We start from the raw sequence: 25,913 nt of genomic DNA on the forward strand, positions 1-25,913 counted from the left end.
AATCATCAAAATTAAACGAAATAAACATTTGAAATATATGAGTTTGTATGTAATGTATGAATATAATATACAAGTTTCACTTTTTAAATGGAATTACTGAAATCAATCTACTTTTTCATGATATTCTAATTTTATGACCAGCACCTGTAGACGTAACATCCTGCCTACTTATATTATTGAGAATCAAAGTCACAAGAACATGTTTTATAGGCACAGTCATGTTGTAAACTAAGGAGGAGCTCAATGCTGGACTTCTAGTTAAAAAAAAAAAGTTGTCAACAAAACAACAAATATGGGAGAGACTGAGTGAGTCAAATAAAACACAGTTGCAATACAATGTAGTAGTTTTACACTATATTTCATGTAAGAGTTTAAATCAGTGTGATTTTTTTAATCATATGTTAAGCAAACTTTGTTCTCATATAAAACATTTTTTTACAAAAAGATTGTAATGTTTTTTATTTAAAATATTAACTTACTAAATCTTTGAATGTTTTGTTGAACTGAAACACTTTTTGCAGGGTTTTTTTTGCAAAATTTTGTCAAACTTTATTCAATTAAGTATTTTGTTATTGGTTTGTTGAAAATTTTTAAATTGAAATGAAATGGTGGGGGTGGGGGGGGTGAGAAGATAGGAAAAAATAAAACAGATTTGATAAGATCCTCTAACTGATACTGAAACTCTTAGAGCTTATATTGGCCAAGGGGAGATGGTATACAAGTTAAAAGCTGCTCACAATCACTCCTGAAAATCTCTGAGGGAATTAGATTCTTCCACCAACACCTGTTCAATAAGTTGAACAGGTGTTGGTGGAGGAAACTGATTGACTCTGTCATTTGACAAACAGTCATTTAACATGAATATCTTGCTGCCTTTACAGTTAGTCTTAAGAGTAAATTTGTGATAATTATAGACATGTATTATCATACTAGACCAAATGTCCCCATCTTCTTTGGTTGTTGGGACTTGAAGCCAGCAGCACCCTGGTCAGAGAAGCTGCCTTGTTGTATGTTGTATTTTTGGAACCAGCATCTTCGCACTAGAGATGTGGGGCTTTAAGCCTCACCCACTCTCCTACATTTAATCATAATGGTACATGGTGTTTCTTTTAAGAATAAAATAACTAATTGCAGCATCACTTGTGAGAAAAATCAATATATGGCCATACAACAGCAACAGTCAGCACCTGAAAAAAAATTCTGGGCTATAATTTGCTTTTTTACCAAAAGCAAAGTCCCATTTGTTTACATGGAGAGGCAGGACATAAAAACTGTACTATGACCATCCTGTGGGAATGCTGTAATAACTCCAGCTTCAGTTTCCAGGTTTCCAAATAGAGTTTAGTTTGTTAATACATTTATGTGGTGGTAACATGGAGGTTTTTTGGTTTGTTTATTTTTTAGTTCTTCGGGGAAGTTCATGAGAACAGGGTAAATGTGATTGTTGCCAACTTGACTGTGACAGACAAAGACCAACCCTACACATCAGCCTGGAGCGCCGTCTACCGCATCATTGCTGGAGACCCTACAGGACGCTTCTCCATCCCTACTGATCCCACCACCAACGAGGGTTTACTTACTGTGGTGAAGGTGGGCTTGGATTTCCACAACACATAAACACAGAGAGAAAAAAAAAGTGTCATGACAGGCAGATGGATTTGACTACAGATTAAATTCTTTAATAGTCTTTCTGCTGCATGTAGAATGAACTTTAAAAACATAACTTGTCAGTCTGAGAATCTAATGATTTCTGAAAAGACAGTTCAACTTATTTTTTTTATAAAACACCAATTCACAAGAAAAGTAATCTTAGGGCTCTGTACAGCAAAAATAACAAATACAAATTCAGTTCAAAACAAATCCAAATTCTAATCTAATCACAGTCTATTCTGTCTAATACAATCCATTCACATACAGTACATTATAAAAATCCAATTAGTAAAAGTTATCTATGTAAGGAAGCTAGCAGATTGTGTTGAATCTTTATTTTGGCCTAATTCCCCATCTTGAGCAGCACATTTGAAAGAGTGGAAAAAGAACAACTCTTTTAACAGGAAGAAACCTTCAGCAGAACCAGGCTCAAGATGAGCAGCCATCTGCTCTGACCGGCTAGGGTTTGAGAGGACAGGAAAGAGAATGAGTGGTCCAGGTGTAGCTTCTATAGAAAGAAAAACAAAGAATAACAAAGGTTAATGACAACAATAATTGCATGTGTATACATGGAGAGTAAAGTGAATAAAGTCTCTAGAGATATTGCTAACTCTAACAGGAGAATTTCCAAAACTGATCGTAATTTATTGCCAAATTTAGTTGTAAACAAAGGCGAGGAATATTTGCTGTTTTCTAATGCAATGTTCTACAAAAACATTAACCCCCAAAACATATGGAGAGCCATTTTGGGCAAAATTAAAATAAAAGAAAAAAGGGTAAATAAATTAAAAAATGGGTCAAATAACTAAATTAATGAGTAAAATAAATCAATAAATGAGTAAAAAAAAACAAAAACATTTATTTATTTTTCATTTATCCCTTTATTCATTTTCCCAATTTTACTTTTCCTATTTTTCATTAATCCATTTTTCATTAACCCATATATTCATTTTCCCAATTTTACTTTACCTATTTTTCATTAACCTTTTTATTGATAATTTGATTATCTTCCCATTTTCCAATTCCTCTTATTCATTTAGTATTTCCTTATTTTCTTATTTATCACATACACTTTTCCAATTTTCATTTTCCAATTCTTCGTCCCTGTTTTAATATGTTAAACAGGAACGCTAATTTCGGCCAGCCGTCCCTAAGTGAACCACCGCGCGTGAGAGAAGGGGGCTGCAGAGAACGGCTGGCAAACATTAGCGCTCCTGTTTCGGGGCAGCCGTGAGCTGGACGCCACTAACTCCATGGAGCGCGAATATCCAACTTAAAACTAACTTCACTGCGGTCGCAAACCAGTTTCCTCCCCAGCTGCAGGAGTGTGTGTGTGTGTGTGTGTGTGTGTGTGTGTGGGTGGGGGGGGCTGTTTTGCACGGCTTTGCACATCCTGCAGTGTAATCATGAAACATAAACGCATCGACAAACACTTTGTGTCTGCACAATCCAGAAATGGTCATGAATGTCTAGTTAGTTGTTAGTAGTTCCTAAAAGTTGCGATTTTTTTTTTTTTACCAAAATCAATAAAAAACATAACTTTTAATATGTAAACCAAAAATACTTACTAGTTTTGTAAGACAATTATCAACAAACATTGACATTCTCAAAAGGTGCTTTATTTGAGAAATTTGATGGCTTATAAACTGACATTAATTACTATTTCTGGATTGTGCCGACACAAAGTGTTTGTCGATGTGTTTATGTTTCATGATTACACTGCAGGACGTGCAAAACAGCTTTACAGTCAAGTTTACCTTACAGATAAAACCAGGATGTTATTGAGAGTAAAGCCAAAGATGTTGGGTTAATTGCAGTACTTGAATTTCCTGTTGCAACCTCAACACTCTCAACCTGCTACCCTTTCTTCTGTCCAGCCTGTAGATTTTGAGCTGACCCGTTCTTTCATGCTGACCGTGGAGGCAGAAAATGAGGTTCCTCTGGCCCAAGGCATCCATCTGCCTCGCCAGTCCACAGCAATGGTCTCCATACGAATCCTGGACGTCAACGAGAGTCCAGAGTTCAGCTCGAACCCCAAACTTATTAAACTGGAGGAAGGTCTGTCTGCTGACTCATACCTCGTCACCTTCACTGCTCAAGACCCGGACCGCTTCATGAGACAAACTGTTCGGTAAGAAACCATAAAATGCTCATTTAGTTTGTAAACACTAAAGTTTTTTAAAACTGGTCTTAAAATGAGGGTAGCAATACATGATACAGCCAGTACATACCAGGTAAATACCAAGTGTGTACATTCAACATACTGGACTGTATTATTCATTTATACCAAAAAGTGTATTATTCAGCAACCTCAAAAAGTTTCTTTTGTTGTGTTTTAATGAATGTGTTTTTTTTAAATCTCAGTGTTTTTTTGTTATTTGAGTTAAATGAATTGAGTCAACTTCATGAAATATTTGCTTTACTTCACATCCAACAGGATTACAGTACTACAACATTCTGCTGTACTTAAGTGGAAAGTCACAAATTACATGTACTCAGGTTATTGTAATTGAGTATTAACTTAGAGAATTGTGTACTTTTTAAGTAATTAATCAAATCTGTACTTCTACTTCTACTGAATGAAAAAAAAGCTGCTTCAAATAAAAAGAGATGCTGTTTGAATTACAATGAGAGTTAAAAAAAAATCAGTGCCTTGAAACTCAAACAGCCGACAAGTTTGAGTTTATTTTATTGTTGCTGTAACATGATTAACTGCTGTTTCCAGGTAACTTGAGTAGCACCATTATTTGTTGAAACATTACCCTGCAGTCATGTAAGCCACTTGAAATTTCAAAATGAAAACATGACGATTATCCAAAAACGGAAAAATTAGTTTCAAAAACAGCATGAATAAAGATAAAACATTAAGGCCTTAATACTGTGATAAAATGACATCAGGTCTTTTCAATAAAGAGACTCAATACATCTGACAAATACCTGCTCATGTTGTTGATTTTTGGAAAAGACTGAAACACGTTGATGTTCTTTTTAAAAATATGCAGGAGAAACAGACTCATGTGATAATATTGAGTTTCATTGTGTTTGCTGGGCTTCTGTGTAGATTGAAATTTTATTGTTAAGGTTTTTTATTTAGAGTATTTTTGAATAATCATCGGCTGATTGGGGTGGGGGGATGGATGGATAGTTAGTTAGTCCCTGAGCAGCTTCTTCAGCACAAGAAGGAGCTGTGCTACTGAAAGAGTGCCGCTGAAAGCCATTCCTTCCCAGAGCCATCAGATATTATAGCTAATAATCTTAGTACTTTACACTTTCTCCTCTGCTTTTTATCTCATGTATAAGTGTATGGATGGCTGGGGTGGGATTCTTTAAGGACCTTATGATTTAGTTGTAATTCGGAGGACTGCAATGTGATTATAAAATGATTACTGATTCATCAATAATCACACTTCAAACAAAATCCTGACCAGAGAATTTCTCAGGTGTAAAAAAAACAAAAATATTTTGCCCTACACAGCAGCATAAAACAGTTTTCATTCAAATTGAAATTTGGTACTAAATGAATGAAAAAGGAGTCAAAATGCTGATTACAATGACAGAAGCTTCTGTGGCAGTGGATGTCCATGGATCATATCTATCCAAGTTATCTGGCCTGCTATATTCAGTGTTTCCACAACTTTGTTTCTGGTCCTGTTGTAGAGTTTGGGGAGGGCTGTTAGTATCTTTGACAAAGGACGATCATGTTCTATTGTGACTTCAAAGGTGCAACATAAAGTGGTATCTCACTGGGCTGCAACTGGTGGAGACTAGTTGGCAGCCAGTTGTGAGAAAATAGGTAAATTTTCTGTTGCACTCTCACTGAATTCTGAGTGTTTGTGACTTCCAATGAAGAAGGAGCTGCTTGTACGTTGCGTGTTTGTTGTATGCATGCCACAAATGGTCCAAGCATTGCACTTCCTCACCTCAGAGTTCAAGCTTTTACAGAACAGTGCAGAACATTAAATAATAATACATTTTTGACGCTTTTAAATGAATTCAGATTTGTTCATGTCAACATCGTGATGCATTGAAAAATAGGTTACGAACCCCAGCCTGGATGGATGGATGGATGGATGGATGGATGGATGGATGGATGGATGGATGGATGGATGGATGGATGGATGGATGGATGGATGGATGATATTTATTGCTTACTGTTTGAGCTCTCTGATGATTAAATGATATAATATTTAATGATTAAAATCTCAGCTGGAGAAAAAGACGTTTCCACTTCCTGCTCCATGAAGTTAACAGCTCACTATCAAGAAGAGCCTGCAGGACTGCTGCTTTTTGTCTCCATCCTTCTTCCTTTTAGACCCCACCATTGGTTTCTAAATGTAGTGCTGAGGTCTTTGTAGCCTAGCAACAGCCAATGGTGGACTGGTGTTCACAGAAACATGCACACTCGTGCTCAAACACATGAAGTGCACTGTAGAGTGGGCCCGCAGAGCATTCTGCTTTCTGCTTTTCTTTTTGTTGCTGCTGCTTCACATTTGTTCATAACTGCATAACTGTGTTGTTTAATCATTTAATTGATTAAACACAAGCTAAATTAGACAATGTTCTGTGCTCAATAAAGATGATGTCAATGTTTGTCTTTGCTGTGTCCTGTTTAAACCACAAAAGCATTCTGTTTTTTAAACAATAATTATAAGAAAAATGATACTGTAATGCTCAGACTCTGTGTCGGGAATGACTCTCAGCTACTACCTCATCACAAATTTTAGCTCAATATCTGCAAAATATGACTGGGCTATAGTCATTGTTGTGTTGGCTAAAGTTAATTAGCTGTAGATATACATCCAGTGATTATTTTCTACAAGTTTCAATAAAATTTGTTCAGTGGTTCATGAGATATTTTTGTAATTAACACATGAAAACACACACAGACTTGGGCAAAAACATTATCATTTGCCTTCACCTTGTGGCAGCAGTGATGAAAACATTGATTTTAACAGAAAAATATGTTGCATATCAATTTGAAGTGTGTTGAAAGCTAACTCTCTTCCAGCAAAACTGAATGAAGGATTTGTTGCTGTCTCAGAGGTGTCCTGCAGTTGCTGCTTGGCTCGTTGCCAGTAAAGCAGATAAAGAAGGTTCTATGTGGATGCTCCTCATGCTGCCTCTCTCTCTCTCTGATCCTAGGTACTCCAAAATATACGACCCTGCCAACTGGCTTAAGATTGACCCAGTTAACGGACGGATTACCACCATTGCCATGCTCGATCGAGAGTCCCCCTATATGAAAAACAACCTTTATAATGTTACCTTCATGGCTTCAGATAACGGTGAGATTTGTGTGTGTGGTGGTGAAAATGAGGTATGACTGCTGGGTGCTAAATAACTTTGCTGAAATTTGTTAACAAATGATTTCTTAACTGAATTGTAAAGTAAACCAAGCAGAACAGAAAATCAGCAACATTGTTGCTAAAACTAAAATGAGAGAAATAGTTAAAATGAATTAAAATTGACAAAATAGTAGCTAAAAGCTTAAATTAACCTCAAATCAAGAAAATGTACCTAAAAGCTAAAATGAGCAAATAGTAGCTAATAGCTAAAATTACCAAAACCATAGCTAAAAGCTAAATGTAGCAAAATAGTAGATAAACCCTATAATTAGCAAAGCAGAAGCTAATATCTGCTTTATTGATGTTAGTTGCATTGAAATGCACCTTTGGACTCACCACTCCTCGTTTTCTGATGATAAAATATTCCATGACCATAATACTGTCTCTAGAGCTTCAGCTAGTTTGTCTGAAATGTGTTTCTGCAACTGATTGACGTAAGTGTCCATCATACAACACACAAGGTTACCCATTCTGACGCAAAGAGACCGCAGCTACAGTCACACCGCTTGTTTTTTTGGCACACATGCTGGTGTACTTAGACATTCTTTTTATGCAAGTCAGAACATGAAGAAATGAAGTTCATGTTTTACATATGTTCCAAAATTTTGTATATGTATTGGGTAAAAAGGATGGGAAAGTTTCAGTGTACTAAAGTGTTAGCATGACCTATGCTATGTTGCAGTGATGTAATAATTTGATCTGCAACTTACACATCAGTTTCTTTCAGGTACATTTTTGTGAAGTGAATGACAAGCAGAAAATATTGGCCTAGTAACCGGACACAGTATGTCATCTTGTAGGCCCGAGGTGAACAACTATTTGTCCCAACAAAACACCAGAGGCTATTGGTGTAGCTTCTGTTGCAGAGGCTAGACCAATAGGCTGTACTAAATTTTGCCAAATATATAATTTAAAATTAGCTGCTAAGAGGAGACAACTGTACAATAAAAATCTGAACCAGTCATACTGAGAATTTCAACATTATAGACGTAATGTAAATAATTCTTGTCTGGCTTTTTAACGTGCACTGACCTCATGTTTCATACCCGAGGTAGATGAAGGACAGCTGCAGATGATTGACAGTGAGAGGATTTGTATCTTTGTTCGCTGCTTTCTTGTGTGTGGAAAGTTCTTCTCTTCTTGGTTCTTTTTTACTTGGGTCACTCCTTATCAGAAAACAGCTTGCTTTTATTTATTTGTTTTTCTGTTTTGTGTAATTTCACAAAAGTAGTCTTGACTGCTTTATTCCTGGATGTAAATCTTGGTTTAAAAATGCCTTTTTGTAGTTTGTGTTAAGATTAGGGTAAGAGACTCCCATGCTAGAGGAAGCACTACTTGCCTTCAAAGAAAAAGCACTGCAAAAGCTGATCAGGGTTATGAATAATTTATTGTATAGTTGATTTCGGATTTTTCATTGACATCCCACAGATGTGGAAATGGCTAACAGTCACCCATGTGTGGTGTAGATGTTGTTGATACGCTTACACCACATACAGTGTTTTCAAACAACACAATACAGTGGAAACTAGATGATTCTATGTGTTAAATGCCCAAATAATGAGAGATTTTTTTACAGAATTTGTTATTCTTTCCTTCACATTTATAGGTTTACATACACTAAGATTACTATGCCTTTAAACAGTTTGAAAAAGCCCAGATGATGAAATCATGTCTTTGGCAACTTTTGATAGGCTAGCTAACCACATTTGCATTAATTGGAGACACACCTCTGGATGCATTTTAAGGCACACCTCAAACATAGTGCTTCCTTGGGTACAGTTTGCAGATGCCTAAAGTTTCCACATTCAACTGTTCAAAAAGTTATATGAGGAGGCATCTGTGGTTAGAGCAGTTGTCCTCCGGCAAGAGAGTCAGAGGTTTGATTCTACCAGTATACAGTCAAGGTGTCCCTGGAGAAGACACTGAATCCCTGATTGCCTCAGATGTGCCCCATCGGTGTATGAATGGAGTTTAAAGAACTGCTAAGACTCTACAAAAATAATTTATTCAGATTATCTTTGTAGAGATGTAGTAGAGTCCTGTATGAATGTGTGTGTGGATGATAAGATGAGGGCTGATTGTGTTGTAAAGCACTTTGAGTGGCTTGGTTGGCAGAAAGGTGCTATACAAGTATAGTCCATTTACCATTGACCATTACTCCTAAAGCAACATAAAAAAACAGATTACAGTTTGTAAATGCACACAGGGACAAAGACTAACATTGGAGAATTGTCCTGGGGTCGGATGGAACTAAAATTGAACTGTTCATGACCATTGTTACAACTACAGGGAAAAAGGGGAGACTTGCAGGTCTGAGAACACCATCCCAAGTCTGAAGTACAGAGGTAGCAGTATCATGTTGTGGGGTGTTGCTGCACTTCATAAAATAGATGACTTCATGAGGAAAGAAGATTATGTAAAAATATTGAAGCAACATCTCAATACATCAGTCAGGAAGTTAAACAGGTCTTCCAGATGGAAAAAGACCCTAAGCATTCTGCTAAATTTGTTACAAAGTGGCTAAAGGACAACAAAATCAGTGTTTTGGAGTGGCCATCACAGTCCTAATCTCAATCTTGTCAAAAAGTTGTGGGCAGAGCTAAAAAAGTGTCTATGAGCAAGGCGGCCTACAAACCTGACTCAGTTCCACTCATTCTGTCAGGAGGAATGGGACAAAATTTCAGCAAACTATTGTGGGAAGTTTGTGGAAAGAAACGCAAAACGTTTGACCCCAATCAGACAGTTTAAAGGCAACACTACCAAATACTCTGAAGATTGATGTAAACTTGTGACTTTAAAGGAAGTAATAAAAAAATAATTTTGGAAATCCTAACTGACCTAAAACGGGGAAAATTTAGACTGATTTAATGAGACAGTGAGAACAAAATAATTGTGTTTTTTATACAGTGGATATCTGATTTCAGCTGCATGTACACAACAGCAGCCACATGACCTGAGTGTTAGCATAGCGTAGCAGTCAATTGTGTTATGCTATTGTTATGTAATTTGTTATTGCAGCATATATGTGAAGCATACAAGACATTTCAAAGTTGTGTTCATGCTACAGAGATTGCCAACATGACCAATAAATTAACCTGGTGTTGTTAGAGGTCATGATAAGTATGCTAGTATCAGATCTGTAAGGAGGCAATGTTTTGACAGCCTTGTATAGTTTGTACAGAAACACAAAGCAGATACACATAAGTTTTTTTATCAAGTTTTAGAAAGGATATTTTTATGCAGCCACAGTCCTTTTTAAATACACACAACATAATCCAGTTTTAAAGCATCACACAAACGTCACTGCACTTTCAAAGTTTTCAAGTTTTATTAGCTACAGATTCAGGAGACTGACTGTAGCTGTACAGTAGTACAACTGAAGCACAAACATTCTTTTTCACTAAAACCACTGTTTGATTGTCTCACTGAGGTAAAACCTTGGATGGATTCAAACTTCCTAAATTTCAATGATAATAAAACTGAAGTTATTATTTTTGGTCCCAGTGGAACCCGCAGTGCTTCTACAGATCTGGACAGCCTAGAGTTGTTTGGGAGAACATATCTTCCTAGTGCTCCCTTTCCTTTCACTGGTTCCCTGTTTGTTTTAGAATAGATTTTAAAGTTTTATTTCTGACCTAAAAGACTGAATGGACAGATACTCTTTTTTTTTTTTTTTATGTCTGACCCCTTGCAGCCTCATGTGCTTTCCAGATCTAATAATCACTTGTTTTTAGTTGTCCCGAGGTCCAGGCCAGTCCACAGAGGTGATCAGGCTTTTTCAGTTGTGGCATCTAAACTGTAAAACTAGCTGCCCCTTTATATTATACAAACTTCAACTCCTGGTATTTCTAAGTCCCATTTTAAAACACATTTGTACTCACTCGCTTTTAATACTGCATGAGAGTTGACATTTATGCTTCATTTTAGTGGTTTTATTTTATGTCTTATCATATTTGTAATTGTTTTTATGTTTCGTTTTTCCATGGTCTCTTTTGTTTGGTATTGTTTTTTTTACTATTTATTATGTGTGCGACACTTTAACCAACAACAGTTGTTTATAAATGTGCTATATAAAGGAAATTGATTTGATTTGAAAAGTGACACATGGGTATTACAAAATTTTATTTATTTATTAACCTTTATTTAATCAGGCAAGTCCCATTGAGATCACAGATCTCTTTTTCAAGGGAGGCCTGGGCCTGAAAGTAGCCTAACATGCATGTTTTTAGATAAATCTTTCATCTGTTCTTAGACTCCAAAATAAAAAAAAACTAACTCTAACTTAATGTCCAGGAGAATGACAAACCTCTGCTGATTTGGGAAATTTTTGGGACTTTTAGTGTCACTCCTGTCCCTTTCAACAGAACAAATGTGTTCACCATTGTCTTGTGGAGGTGATGTGTCTTGTCTTAAAACAGCCAATTGGCTTTTTGCAGAATTACACAGCCCTGTCAATGAGATGTTTTCCCGTCCATTTCCTGTCTATAAGGTTGTTTTTGCCCAAACTCTTTTCCTTGTTCTGATTACAGTTGGGCCAGAGACAAGAGGATTCTCTGTTCAAAGTGGAAAATATTTGAAGACAAATGTAATTCAGTAGAAGCTCAGTCCATTAAGTTGACCCTGTGCCCCCTTATACAGAGAGCCCACTGTGCTTGGCACTCCCTGCTAACTGAGCGTACTCTCTGCTCTTGTCATTTAATATTCATTGATTCAAACCCTGTTTTGGCACTGCAACATATGCTCATACTTGTGCAAAAGATCATTACAGCTACAGTTGTTCAGCAGTCATAGATTACATATGAGATCTTGCGAGATATCTTATTTCATGGTTTATGTGTTGAGGATTACATTCAGCTACTACTACACGAAATCTTACTTCAATATCTATAAAACTGACTAAGATATAGCCATTTTTGTGTTGGCTAATGTTGTGTCATCCATCTTGAATTGGGGTGGTCCCTAAAATTAATCAATTGTAGAGGTGCAGTACATGCAATACTTTCTGCAAGTTTCATTAAGATCTGTTCTCTGGATGGACCATAAAATCTATTCATTGACTATTTTGCTAACAAATAAACAGAGTTGACATGAAGAGTTAGTGACAAAGTTTTAAACAGTTATTTCGTGCGCTCAGAGTGTGTGTTGTAAATGACTCAGCTACAATCACACTTTGAAAATTTTACCTCAATATATCTATAAATAGCTGATTTATATCCATTTTTGTGTTTCCAAGTCACTTGCCTTTGGCGGCCGTCCTTTATAGGTATGATTCCAAAAGTTAATCAGTTGTATGTGCACATCCAATGATGACTTTCTTATTGTTTCATTAAGATATATCCAATGGTTTCGAAAATATTTTACTAACAGAGAGACAGATTTGATTGCAATAGTTAAAGACAAATCTTTCAAAACATATATTGTGCAATCAGTTAGTGCTTGGAGTAAAAGTTAGGGATGACTCTCAGCTCAAGCTGCAGTCTGTGAAATTGAATAAGTTATAGTCATTTTGTGTAGGCTAAAGTGTATTAGCTGTGGCAGCCATCTTCAATGTGTTCAACTTTCCCACAAAACATCACTTCAGAATGTCCAAAATATTTCTTTAAACACAACTGTCGACATTTACTTTAATTATTTTTTGTCATTTCAAAATTTGCTATGTTGACAAAAAAAAATGAAATCAGTAAGTCTTTTTTTTTTCTTTAAATGGTTTTAATTCTGTATAATTTCATATTTCTTGTTGACAAATATGATCAAGTAAAAAATCTTTCATTCTTTTGTGTACTGGTATTCAGGCGAGCCCCCTGCCAGCGGGACAGGAACCCTTCAAATGTACCTGCTGGACATAAATGACAACGCGCCTCATGTGTTTCCTCCTGAAGTGGAAATGTGTGAGAAGCCTGAGGGCAGCACCTTAAACATCACAGCCAGTGACCCAGACCTGAACCCAAATGCTGGACCCTTTGCATTTGAGTTGGTCAAAAATCCATCCGATGTCCGGCGTAACTGGACCCTCAGTCGCCTCAGTGGTTCGTATGAAACATTTCTGAGATTGTCAAGTTTCTGTTGTGTTTTGCTGAGATGACCAGAAATACTCAGCTCATTGCTGGACTGCAACTGCTTCATGTTAGGAGAAGATCATGATGGATCAGATCTTCAAAGCTTCAGTCACAAATTTTGTCGTTTTGCGTTTTTGTGGTATATATTGTATGTGTTAAAGGAATGTATTAAAAGAAGCACAACACATGCTTAAACTGAAATCAGCAAAACAGTAGCTACAATTAGAAAACTAGCTCAAATTTGAAAAGAGCAGAATGGTAGCTAAAAGCTCAAAATAGCTAAATAGAATCTAAAAGTTATTGTAAAGTAGCAAAACGATAACTAAACACTAAAAGTAACTCAGTGTTAGCTGAAAGTAGTAAAACAGGACCTAAAAGCTAAAAGTAGAATGGTAGACAAAAATACACCATGTACACTAAAGCAGATTTAAAAGACCATGTTTTGGAAAGATCTGAAGAGATCTAAATGTATTTCAGTGGGAAATTTTATGTTAGGCTTGTTAAAGATAGAAATGGTAATGATCTAACAAGTGAGGAGAGTGTGATGGGAAGATGGAAGGAGTACTTTGAGGAGCTAATAAATGAAGAGAATGAAAAGGAAAGAAGAGTTGAGGCCATAGAAACAGTGGACCAGGAAGTGGAAAAGATTAGTGAGGATGAAGTTTGGAAAGCTTTGAAGAGGATGAAGAAGGGGAAGGCAGTTGGACCTGATGACATACCAGTGGAGGTATGGAAATGCCTAGGAGAGATGGCAGTGAAATTTCTGAGTTGAATATTTAATGGCATTTTTTAAAAGTGAGAATGCCTGAGGAGGAGAAGTGTGCTAATGCCCATTTTTAAGAACAGTGTAACAGTTGTAACAACTACTGGGGAATTAAGTTGATGAGCCACACAATGAAGATATTGGAGAGGATTGTACAAGCTGGACAAGAGGTGACTATTTGTGAGCAGCAGTATGGTTTTATGCTAAGAGAGAGCCCCACAGAGGCCATCTTTGCTTTGAGGATGCTGATGGAGAAGTACAGAGAGGGTCAGAAAGAACTTATTTGTCTTTTCGTGGATTTAGGAAAAGCATATGACAGGGTGCCAAGGGAGGAGTTGTGGTGTTGTATGAGGAAATCTGGAGTGGCAGAGAAGTATTTTAGACTGGTACAGGACATGTATGAGGCAGTGGCGACTGGTGGAGTTTTCTCCAGGGGCGGGGCTATAAGTCCAAAATAGACATATACCAAAACATATACTAAGGTATCACACCAGTGTATTTACATGAATTAAAACAACAAAAGCAACATTATAATGTACATATAAATGCACATATGAACACACCAATACTTACAAAGACGGAGGTCTCCCAAGGCACAAGTCTGTAGGACAAATTTGAGTTGAAGACTTGTTTTCTCCCTTATTGATCAAAACTATGAGAGAAAATATGTCAAAGCTTGTTTTATGGTGCGAGCACTCAATACATCACGTATTCTGCACGTACAATATAACGAAGATCAGATGTCTCACTCCAATTAGAATTCAAAACCAAACATTCATGTATAAAACATTTATTTATGTGCATCTTTATGCCCTAGTAAAAAACATTAAATTTTTGTTTGTTTATATATTACAAAAAAAATCTTCAGTTTGTTACTTATTGATTTTTAAGTCTTTGAACTCTTACCTATTTAGGTGATTATGCTCAGCTTCGGCTGCAGATCAGCTCCCTGGCCAGTGGCATCTATGAGGTTCCCATCAGCATCATGGACTCTGGAAACCAGCCCATGTCCAGTACATCCCTGCTGAGGGTCAAGGTGTGCCAGTGTGATTACCATGGAGACTGTGTGGACATGGAGAGGATTATGGCTGCTGGACTGGGCACCGGAGCCATTATCGCCATCCTTATCTGTATTATCATACTGTTAGGTGAGATTCTCTTTGTCACACATATACACAAACTGGCACACCACATGACAGCTGCATTCAAATAAAAACTGAAATAAGTGAGGATAACATTGTGATCTATTTCAATACTGTCAAAAACTTTATGCTTTCAAGTAATTATCAGCCACCACTGAAAGGTGAAAGCAAACTTTTCCCTGTGTCGGTGTGTGTTCATGAACCACTAGATGGGTTTAATGAAACTTTCAGATAGTAATCACTGGATGTACATTTACAAGCGATGCCCTTTTGAGTCATTCCAATTCAAGATGGCTGTCACAGCTATTCTGCATTAGTCAACCGAAAAATGGCTCAACTTAATGATTTTTTTCCAGATACTAAGCTATAATTTGATATGGTAGTATCTGAGAGGCATTCACAACACATACTCTGATTGTGCCATCTTGCAGTATCTCCCGAGATCATGCATCACAGTATTTTCAAAGTTTGACCAAAACTGTTACAACCCTGTCATTTGTCAACATAAGATGATCTTAGTTTAAAACTCTGAAATCCTTCATAGATATCTAGACATGTAATTTGTATATGTCTATATCCCCTACCTTTGAGATATGTAAAAGAAAACTCACAGTTAAGACATGACATTAATTCCTTCATGATTCATCTAATTTATCTAAATTCTGTATGTGTCAGACTTTTTACAAGTTTTGCACAAACACTGACTTTTTTCTCTCAGGTTCATGAAGAATAAAAGAAAAATGTGCCTTGATAAATCAACAACAGTCTGAGTTGAGTTGGTTTATTTACTGTCTGTAATGAGCTGCATTGAAACAGGAGGTAGTTGCATTCCTGAAGAAGGGAGCAATGATAACATTGCCTTACTTAGAGGCAGAGAGGAACTTTAATCCACCTCCCTCATTTCCAAACCACTGTCTGTACAGAAGAGAAGAAGAATAATTGCAGTGTGAAGTGTTTCTGCAGTAATTTACAAATCTAATTGTGCTGTGGCCAGACAGAACCATGGATGAGCACCACCTACCAGGCTTGTTGCAGTACAAGTTTTAATATTCACCTCTGCAAAGAGGTGTATATTAAAAAGACAAACATGTCTTTAAAGGGTTTTTTTTCCATCTAATTGAAGAGATCTCAATGCATTTCTATGGGGAAATTATTTGTACATATTTAAATCCTTTGGAAAGTACGAAAGTTACTGAAAAAAGTTATATAGCTCCCTTCTGCTGAATGTTTTGATATAAAGTAATGGCTAAAATAGCACAAAGTGTACAGAAGAAGTTAAATTGTATAATTCGTACAGGAAAATAAGTACTTGTGTGAATGCTGAACCAGCATAAACAAGGTTTATCTAAACTCTGTATACGTACATTTACGTAGCAATTCGGGCGTTGTTCGGCTGAGAAAACTATAACAAAACTGAACAAACGTTTTGCTAAAGTGTAGAGGTTTAATATTAGCTACTGTATCGTTCTTTCACACCTCTGTGGTTTAAAAGAATGAATTATATTATAAGCTCAAAAAAAACAACAGGGCCGTGTTTGGCTTGCCATTAGCCTAGACTGGACGAAGCCTTCTGCTGTTTTCTTCGTACTCTGTTCTCTATGACTGATGTCATGGCTGAAAAGAGTACTTGTCATGGTTTTAGGAATCGATTTGGCCCACATGCAGAACACACTCGGGAGGCACAGAAAGAGTTTAAAGGTTTATTGAAGAATAATGTGAACAAATGGTCCGGTACTGGAGACTCTGGGAGGGATTCTTGACTGTGTGAAAAAATGAAAATTGGAATCTGGAAGGAGAGAAGGGAATTAATAATTTTACAAGATTGCTTACAGAGAAGTTGATGGCTCACCGCCAGGGAGGGATGAGTGGGGTCTGAGGGGTGGAAACTGAAGCTTGAGTCCTTCAAGGTGGTGAGCTGCTTGAGGTGGTGCTCGTAACCAGGAAGTTGACGGTGGTGCAGCAGGATGGTAAGGTCGAACGGCTGAGAGGGCAAGCAGAGTTCGATCAGAAGGAGGGCTTGAACAGGGAGCTGCCAGCAAAGGAACTCTGAATAAGAAGTTGACTTCAAGGGTCTATGGTCCAACAGGATGACTTGGGTTATTTCCTGATGAAGGTGACTGGAGTGTAGGTTATTCCTGAGGAGGAGCACAAAGAGAAACAAAACTACAGAGAAGACCAGGGACTGAGGGAGCACAACACATACCACGTCGGTTAACACACTGGCAAAGAACTGCTGGCAGCATGCTCCTCTTAAGCCTTTCCTTGATTGCTCCAGATGAGAAACACCTGTCACCTCCCAGCCATCAGAGCTCAGGCACCACCTGTGAGTAAGGAAGGCAACAAACAAAGGGAGGAGACTCCCAGACCCCAACAGTACTATCTATTGAGAACTATAAACAGAACGTCATTTCAAAAATTACCAGGCAATTTCTTAAAGGTTTGTTGTCTATCAAATGTAGAAAAGAAAAATAAAATTAAAAATGTGAAAATACAAGTTTGCACCCAGGTATTTTTTATCATTAAAGACACAATCAACTGTCTTGTAAAGACTATTTAAGATCCAATAGGAAGATTATGGATTTGTTTGAAAACTGGTCTTTGTTGTTCCATCATCTGGTATTTTATTAGATATAGAAACAGACTGGTGTTCAACAAAGTCTCATTTGTTTCTTTTGTTAGCTTTTTTAATCTTTTGCCCTGTCTGTTGTGCAGTTCTGGTCCTGCTGTTTGTGATGTGGATGAAGAGGAGGGATAAGGAGCGTCAGGCCAAACAACTACTTATTGACCCAGAGGATGACATCAGAGACAACATCCTGAAATATGATGAGGAGGGAGGTGGAGAGGAGGACCAGGTATGCACAATAACTACAGCATAAAGAACAATAATATTACAAGACTTGTCATTTTTTTATTTTTGCCACCCAACCCCTCACCCTCCACTCACTGTTAAAACTGTCCCACTCAAAAACACACATCCTCAGATATGACAGACAACTACACACACAAACACACACATTCTGCTTCCTTCCAGTTTTCAATCTTCTGTCCTCTAGCTAAGATTAAGTGAACAACAAAAGTGGACCTCGAAACAGGATTAATTGATCTCTGTTGGAGAACAAGTTCATTTTTTTCTCTAAACAACTTCTCAGCTTAAACATAAGCTGCTCTGCAATTCAGCTGGGGAAATATTAACCCTCAGTTGCCCACCAAACCACAATGTAGAGACAGTTTACTTTCTGCAGCAGCTCATGGACAGGGAGAGTGGAAGTTACGTCATACAATCAGGAATCTTCTCCCCACTCACTGTGTTTTGTTGATGGAGCGTCTTTCAGACTAAATGACAGTATACTTAACAATATTATCAGCAACAAAAAAGTATTTTTTGAGAGACTGGTAAAGCAGGAAGATTTAGGGATGGTCATTGATTTTCAAATGTTCAAAGTTTGGTTAAAATGAGCAAACTTGAAGATTTATTGGTACTTGTTGCAAAGTATAAAATCAATTATCAAAAAGGATATTTGAACAATATCAAATGGTGTTGTTTCAAAGAGTGTACTCCAGTAGTTTTCCAGCTATATTGATATGCATTTCTAAAATCTAGGTCAAAGCACTTGCTAAAAACCATGTGGAATCTGGAATCAGCCTATTTTTTTATCTGCAGACTTTACTGAACACGTGAGTGTAAATACGTAACAATAAACAAAGATTTTTGACTTCTCCATCCCAAACGGTGCTTGTGTGGACGTCTCCATTACTGACCTATTTTCGGTCAGTTTGGCTGTTTCTGTAGGTAAACAAACATAAATGGTAGTTGGCATCAATTCTGAAATTTTGCTCACAAATTTTTAAGAATACATTAACCATCTTATTGAGAAAAATATTGTGCAGATTTTCTTTCTTTCTTTCTTTTATGTTTGTGATCTGTCTTCTTTACATTGCAATGAGTACCATTAAAGGGATAGTCTGGTGACATCAGTCATAGAGCAGAGTATGAAGAAAAGGGCAGAAGTTTTTATCTAGGCTAGGCTAATGGCTAGCCATATGAGGGCCCGTTATTTATTGTTTTTCAGGCTTATAAAACAACTATTTTTTCAAAAATGACACACAGGTCCAAAGGAATTCTATATTAGTTAATGATAGTTTTTTTTATTTTGTTTATGTTTTCTTAACCAAACACATATATTACTATATGTTACATACTGATGGTGCTGAGGCTGCTGAATGTATCAGTCCACCAGGAGTTGAGTAAATATTTGATCTGACTTGTCACAATGATCAGGCAGACTGATTCATTCAGCACCCTCACCACACATGCATTCACACAGTAACATGGTTAGTTACACAAATTCTGACCTAGCAGTTAAATACAGTTGAAACATTAAAAGCATAGCATTTCTTGAATGTCAGAGATCATCTTATGTTAAAAAATGAAAATTACAAACATTTTAGTCAAACCTTTAAAAAACATTATGTGCAATCTCATGTGATATTGCAATATCTTGAGTGATCTGTTAGACTCAGCGAATGCTTTTTGAACGACTCTCAGGTACTGCCACACCAAATTTAGCTCAATCTCTGTAAAATCGGATAAGTTATAGCCATTTTTTCTTCAAAGCTAAGTTTTTTTTTTTAGCTTCGGTGGCCATTTTGAATTGTGTTGACTCCAAAATTTAACCAATTGTGGATGTGTTGATGTCACCAGAGGTTTCATTCAAATCAGTGATTCCTGAGATATTTTGCTTACAGTACAGACAAATGAACACACACACAGACACAGGCACATTAATGAGCTGTTGATGTAGTGGTCACCTTAAAATAAATGTTTCTTACTCAGATCAAAGGTTTAATTTTTGCTGCATACAGATGCAAACCCATAAACAACAGCAACAGGAAAAGCAGCAGTTCCATTCGGCAAATGATAGCACCAGAATGTTTTATGGAATTTGGTTTGTGGGAAATCTTGTGGTGATGATTGTGTTAACAAGATAAAATCATGTTTGCTACTAAACTAAATAGAAACTAAGTTAACTTGATTAACTGGAATGATAACATGTGACTATCTGGATTTGTGTGGCTCTTTAGGACTACGATCTGAGCCAGCTGCAGCAGCCCGATGCTCTGGAGCCTGAGTGTGTCAAAGTAGGGATCAGACGCTTGGACGAGAGGCCCCTCCATAATGACCACCAGTACCCTCTTCGCTCTTCAGCCCCTCATCCAGGAGATATAGGAGATTTTATCCATGAGGTATAGCAAAAAGATGTATGTGAGTGGGAGTGTGTGTGTGTCTGTGTGGGCGGAACGGGGGTTAAATCAGCAGTCACATAATTATGTGATTCTCTTAGTCTAAACCCAGTGTGAGGTCCACAGACGAGGGGGTCCACTCCTCATTGATAGTCAGTGTGTTGGCTGGGATGAGATTCTGGTGTTGGACATGTTCACTTTCCAGTTCACAGAAAGTGATGAATCACATCTTCAGTGCAACACAAACTGTCTGTCTGATAAATAAAACTTCAACATTCTGTCTTTTCTCTCATGCCTATTTTTTTAAGAGTATTGTTTCCCTCATCTCCCTTCAGAATTTAGTATTTCAAAGTTCTGAGTCTGTTTTTTTTTTGCAAATGTTTTTTACCTCTACCTGCTGATGCAAAAACATAACCGCTATAACTTTGACTGTGGCTGTTAAAGAAAAAGGATTGTTGAAATATCAAGCCGAGATGTCAAAGGTAAGTCACAATGTAAAATTAATAATCAAAAATTGAAAAAAATTACTAGGGTCTCTTCAGCATTTATCATGATCACTCGGAAGTGTGACACATTGAGTGCCAAGCACAGGAACACGAACAAGGTAGTAAGTAGCAAATACAGATAGTGTGAGGGCGAAATGGTTCAGCGCATTGCCAGTAATTGTGTTAACTGGCCCAAAACTACAACAGCTGTGTCATTCTACAGCTTCCTAAAGGACAAGAAAGTTTCATGAATGTAGTTAGTTTAGCTCCTGATGACTTCTGCTGAAGTCTGGTGACTGACTGTGCAGTTAACAATTTGAAGAGGACCACGGCCTGTCAGACTGGCACTCACAGTCGGACCCACCAATGGATGGTATCTGCTGTCTGAACCACCATTGGACGGCACCTTTGGTCAGACCAGCACAGGCAGCATCTCCCTGTCTGGATGGGAAACTACTTGAAGACTGTGACATATTTGTAAAGCTTTGGGGTTCCCCTTGTGAAATATGGGGCTCGTTCCTGACAACATCACTCCAGACCAAAAAAAAAAAAGTTTTTTTAAACCGATACCCTTGTTAATAAAAATTACTTCTTCTACTTCTTCCATTCCTATACTGCTTCCACGTGTTTATATACACTAGAGTTACTCTGCCTTTAAACAGTTTAGGAAACCTCAGATAATGATATTATGGCTTTGGCAGCTTTTGACAGGTTAGCTGACAACTGTGGATGCATTTTAAGGCATGCCTAAAACACACTGCTTCTATGTATGACATTACAGGAATATCAAAAGAAATCAGCCAAGATATATGGAAGAAAATTGTTGACCTTCACAACTTTGGTTCACCCAAAGGAACAATTTCCAAATGCTGAAGGTGCCTTGTTCATCTGTTCAAAGAGTTATGTGGAATTATAAACACCATGGGAATGTCCAGCCTTCAGACAATCAGGGTTTTAAGTAAATAATATCTATGGTGAAGTGAAGTGAAGTGAAGTGAAGTGAAGTAAAGTGAAGTGAAGTGAAGTGAAGTGAAGTGAAGTGAAGTGTTTCCAGCAACAAGGCGATTCAAAGTGCTTTACAACACAGAAACAACAATCAGGGACAGAATCAAATACAGATAAAAACATCAAAATCAAATACAGAAATAAAGAAATAAAAACATCAATCACGTATAATCTTTATGAACTATAAGATAATCTAAATGAAATCATGAAACTAAACATATCTAAACATGAGCTAAGATAGTCAAAATAGTAGCTAAGATAATCTAAATGAAATCATGATAAAGTTAAAACTGAACTAAACAACAATCAGGAATCTAACAATCTAACAATATCTAAAATATAAGCTAAGATAAACTAAACTAAACAAAATGTACAGGGAGGCTAAATAAGCTAACATAAACTGAAACACAATAATGCTAAACTAAAGGTACCAAGAGGCTAACTAATAGTACCAAAGGCCCGCTAAACTTCTTTCTCGCTAAAGATCTTTCTCTCTGTCTCCTNCCCTGCTTTTTTTTCGGAGCCTCTATTTTACATATTCTCCACAATTTTTAAACCATGGATCTGATCAGCTGGTCTCTCAACGCAATTGATCAAATTTTCTCAATGATGAGACAGAACTTGAGTGAGCTCTGACTTACCCTGAGGGGACATTTTTTGCTGGATACACAATGGATTCCTGGAGGAAATGGAATATTGATTGTCTGACAATTTTTGTCTATGGAAGATCTTCACATATTTTGGTTTTTGATAACAGGATTTCTGCTGTTTGGATTAGGCAGTTACCTGATTTATCGTCAAATTCGTTTGATGGGTTCGGCGGTCAACAATGAAACTGTTTGGTTATGGGAGCTGAATCGCAAGTTGGATGTGATCCTTTTACAGGACCGCAGACTAAATTGCGGTTCTGGAACTCCTAATATGGGTTACATCTTGGAGGAAGTTGCTCGCTCGAATCAGGTAGAATGGACCTGGAATTTGGCTGTTTGGATTCGCCATTGAGAAGTATCAGCGAGACTTTCAAAGCAGACAGAAAACAAGTCTGCCTGAACTAAAACAATTACTGTTTGTGAATTTGGCTCCCCTAGGCTGTGTGTGTGTTTGTAGATAAGTCCACGAATCACGTCACAGAGACCATTGTCTTTGATAATATGATGGAATGTTTATCAGCCAGCCCAGAGCAGATCCACAGATGTCCTTAGCCAGATTCACATAACAATAATTGTTTTGGGTCAGGCCGACTAATGTTTTCCATTTGCCTTGAAAGTCTTGCTGGTACTTCTCAATGGCAAATCCAAACAGCCAAATTCCAGGTTCATTTCGTGTTTTCGATCTTAGCCTAATTGTGAAACATGAAAAACCAGGCCTTTTTTCATTTTTGGTGTTATAATAAAAAACAAACAACAAAATAACCAGTCAGTTTTTTGTTATTTTATTTTTGTTGGCCAGTTGAAAATGGAAAGAATGAATGATACATGGATTGTAATGAAGTCAAAATACTACAAGATAAGTCAAACGTTAGGAAAAAGTTAAAATGAGAAAAATTACAAAGCAGTATTGAAAGAATGGTGGTAAAAAATAATCAAATAAAGATTGAAAGAAATCAATGTCACAAAGACCTACAATAGCCAAATGATGTGTAGTGCCTTAATATTTGAGAATGAGTCTTATTAAATTACATTTTTAGCACATACACCTCTAAAGCTGTGTGGGCTAAAGCTGTAATTTAGAGGTGTGTGTCTTTGTGGATCTTGTAACTAACTTTTCCAAAATCATAGCAGATATTTAGATATTTTGCTAATTGAACTGAAAACAGAAAGATTTTCATAACTCATTCAGTTTTGAAGATACTGAGTTAAAATCTAGTATGTTAGTAGTTGAGAGTCATCCCAACACATACTGTACTCTGATCATCTGAGCTTTTGCAATATTGCATGAGGTCAAGATAACATAATTTACAAATTTTGACCAAAATGACTATAACTCTCTCTTCTCATCATAAGAATATCTGTCTAAAATTCTGAAATGAAAGACAGCAGGCAATACTTCATGCTACGCTATCTTTAGAATTTAAAGATTTTTTGATAAACCATGTAATTTTGAGGTGTTAAAAAATACCAGTACCCATGTTTATGTGTCCTGAGTTTAGCTGAGGGTAAAGGCTGTCGGTGTGTGTTTGTTGTGCCTTTAAGCCTTTCTAACAGTGTTACACTCACATGGGTTAACATGACTCCAAGTTAATCTGATAGACTTGGTCTCTTCCTTACAGCTCTGACAGTCGGTATCATCTCAGGTGTGAAGACTCATCAATGGTCATGCAGCTGAGGTGTCTTGCTGTCTGAGCACATTGTCTGCATGTGCATGTGTGTGTGTGTGTGTGTCTCTGGTTTGCCTGCACTAGGACATCTGTTGAGCACAACCATAAATACAGAGCAGGAGCTCTTAGACAAGACGAGCTGATGAAGCCTGTTTAATCCTTCAGATATGATGAGCTGCTGTTGCTCCCTTTTTGCATTAAATTTCTGCTCCCAATGAGTTTTACAGTGTTGTTTTCAGTCTGATGTCAGAAGAGAGCCTAATATCATTTTCACAGCTTATCAGATTTACTTCTTTCATTCCAGTCACTCTGAGTGACACTGCCAGACAACAAAAGTTCATTTTTTGGACTTTTCCTTAAATCTGTTTAGATCTTATTCCTAGATTATTGCAGATATTCAGCTTTATTAGAGGCTGTTTAGATTTGTTGGTATGAATTCATTTCTGGTGATGTGACTGCAAGTGGTCAGTTCTGACACCTCTGTTCAGAATTGTTGGTAAATTGTGCACCTGAAAACATTTTGCAATCCCATCTCCATCACTCAGTTTGTATTTAGATACATACACAGCCACATTACTCAGAGGGCTGTCATTGAGCAACAAGCAGGACATCAGCAGGCTTGCTGACGTTTCTGTAAAAATGACTATACATCCAGACATCTGAACTTAATTCAGAGCTGTTTAAGTCATTGTTTTGTAGTTCTCTCTTGATGAGTTTATTTACGTAATAGACACAATACAAGAGTAGCAAGACCACACGATTTTTATAACCTCATCAAACACAACATTTTTGATACCATTAGATAGAAAGCTAAATCCAACACAATTTGAATTTTTAAAATCGGTCTACTGGTTACCAATTTATTGTCAAAACATGATCATCAGAATCTGTCTAAATTAATAATTCTTAAAAAGGCAGCAATTGAAAGTACTGTGTTTAACTTCCTGGAACTGCTGTTCGCACACTGGGCTGAAGCTGAGAAATCGCTCTGATTGGCTGTAAATGTTCAGATTATTCCTTCGCAGATAACGCATGAGCAAAGCAGTCAAAAGTGCCAGCTCGTGCACACAGATTTTTTTTAATGTAGGTTATAAAATGTTTTATTTCATCTGAGTTGAGAAATAAATGAATGAATTAGCTTGATCATCATCTGACCCAGTTAGCTATAGCGCTACCGTTGTTTTGTTTTTTTAACGGATTAAGAACATACAGACGATGAATGGGTTGTTGTACAACAGAAGGAGCATCAGTCATTTAACGGAAGTGATGTTTAATGTAACGTAATGATGTGGCTCTGAGTTGGTCCTTTGGCTTTGGAAAATCAAACAGGTTCTTAACTTGAACCAGTTAAGAACCAGCTCTAGCACCACCCTAAAGCTAATACTGAACCCTCTTTAGTGAAAAAACCCAATTAGTTTTTTTACCAGTCAAACACATCTTCTGAATTTTCTCTAAAAACCAAATTTTGCTGATTTCTGAAAGCTATTTTGCTAAACATGGTTCTACAAGTTGTTGGACTGTGTTTTGTGCTGTATGTCATAATCCTGTTAATCTGAGGTTGTACCTGAAGTTCAGACCATAAATGTTGTATATAAATTCTAAGAGTATATACTTACTTTTCGTCATAACTATTTCAGTCCTAAAACATGTATGTGGGAATGGGGTGTTGGTTGGAGTTCAGGGCATTCTGGGTAATCTGCTGAATCTCCTCATTGAGACAGAGGCAGCATCTGTCCAGCCTGACCTCAATCCTCCTCTATAATCCCTCCTTGCCCTTCTTCTTCCTCAACTCTTTCTCGTGTTCATCTCATCCTGAACACACAGCTGTTAGAATTTCTCTGCTTTAGTCAACTCGAAGTGTCTGAGCTTTACTTTAGCCCCAAAGTGTCTGAGCTTCGGGGCTAAAGTA

At 37.1% G+C, this 25,913-nt stretch overlaps 1 protein-coding gene across 1 annotated transcript in view; it reads left to right on the plus strand.

Moving 5' to 3' along the window:
- LOC108246957 (cadherin-2) overlaps positions 1 to 25,913 on the plus strand; it is a 122,281-nt gene that overhangs the window by 93,492 nt on the left and 2,876 nt on the right. Inside the window, exons 9-15 of the mRNA XM_017434750.3 lie at positions 1,405 to 1,590; positions 3,528 to 3,781; positions 6,793 to 6,935; positions 12,788 to 13,021; positions 14,729 to 14,962; positions 17,669 to 17,808; positions 20,039 to 20,200. Of these exons, the coding sequence (XP_017290239.1) occupies positions 1,405 to 1,590; positions 3,528 to 3,781; positions 6,793 to 6,935; positions 12,788 to 13,021; positions 14,729 to 14,962; positions 17,669 to 17,808; positions 20,039 to 20,200 (1,353 nt within the window). The remainder of the gene's footprint in view (positions 1 to 1,404; positions 1,591 to 3,527; positions 3,782 to 6,792; positions 6,936 to 12,787; positions 13,022 to 14,728; positions 14,963 to 17,668; positions 17,809 to 20,038; positions 20,201 to 25,913) is intronic.

This window comes from Kryptolebias marmoratus, linkage group LG18 (assembly GCF_001649575.2).
Source record: "Kryptolebias marmoratus isolate JLee-2015 linkage group LG18, ASM164957v2, whole genome shotgun sequence".
NCBI lineage: Eukaryota > Metazoa > Chordata > Actinopteri > Cyprinodontiformes > Rivulidae > Kryptolebias > Kryptolebias marmoratus.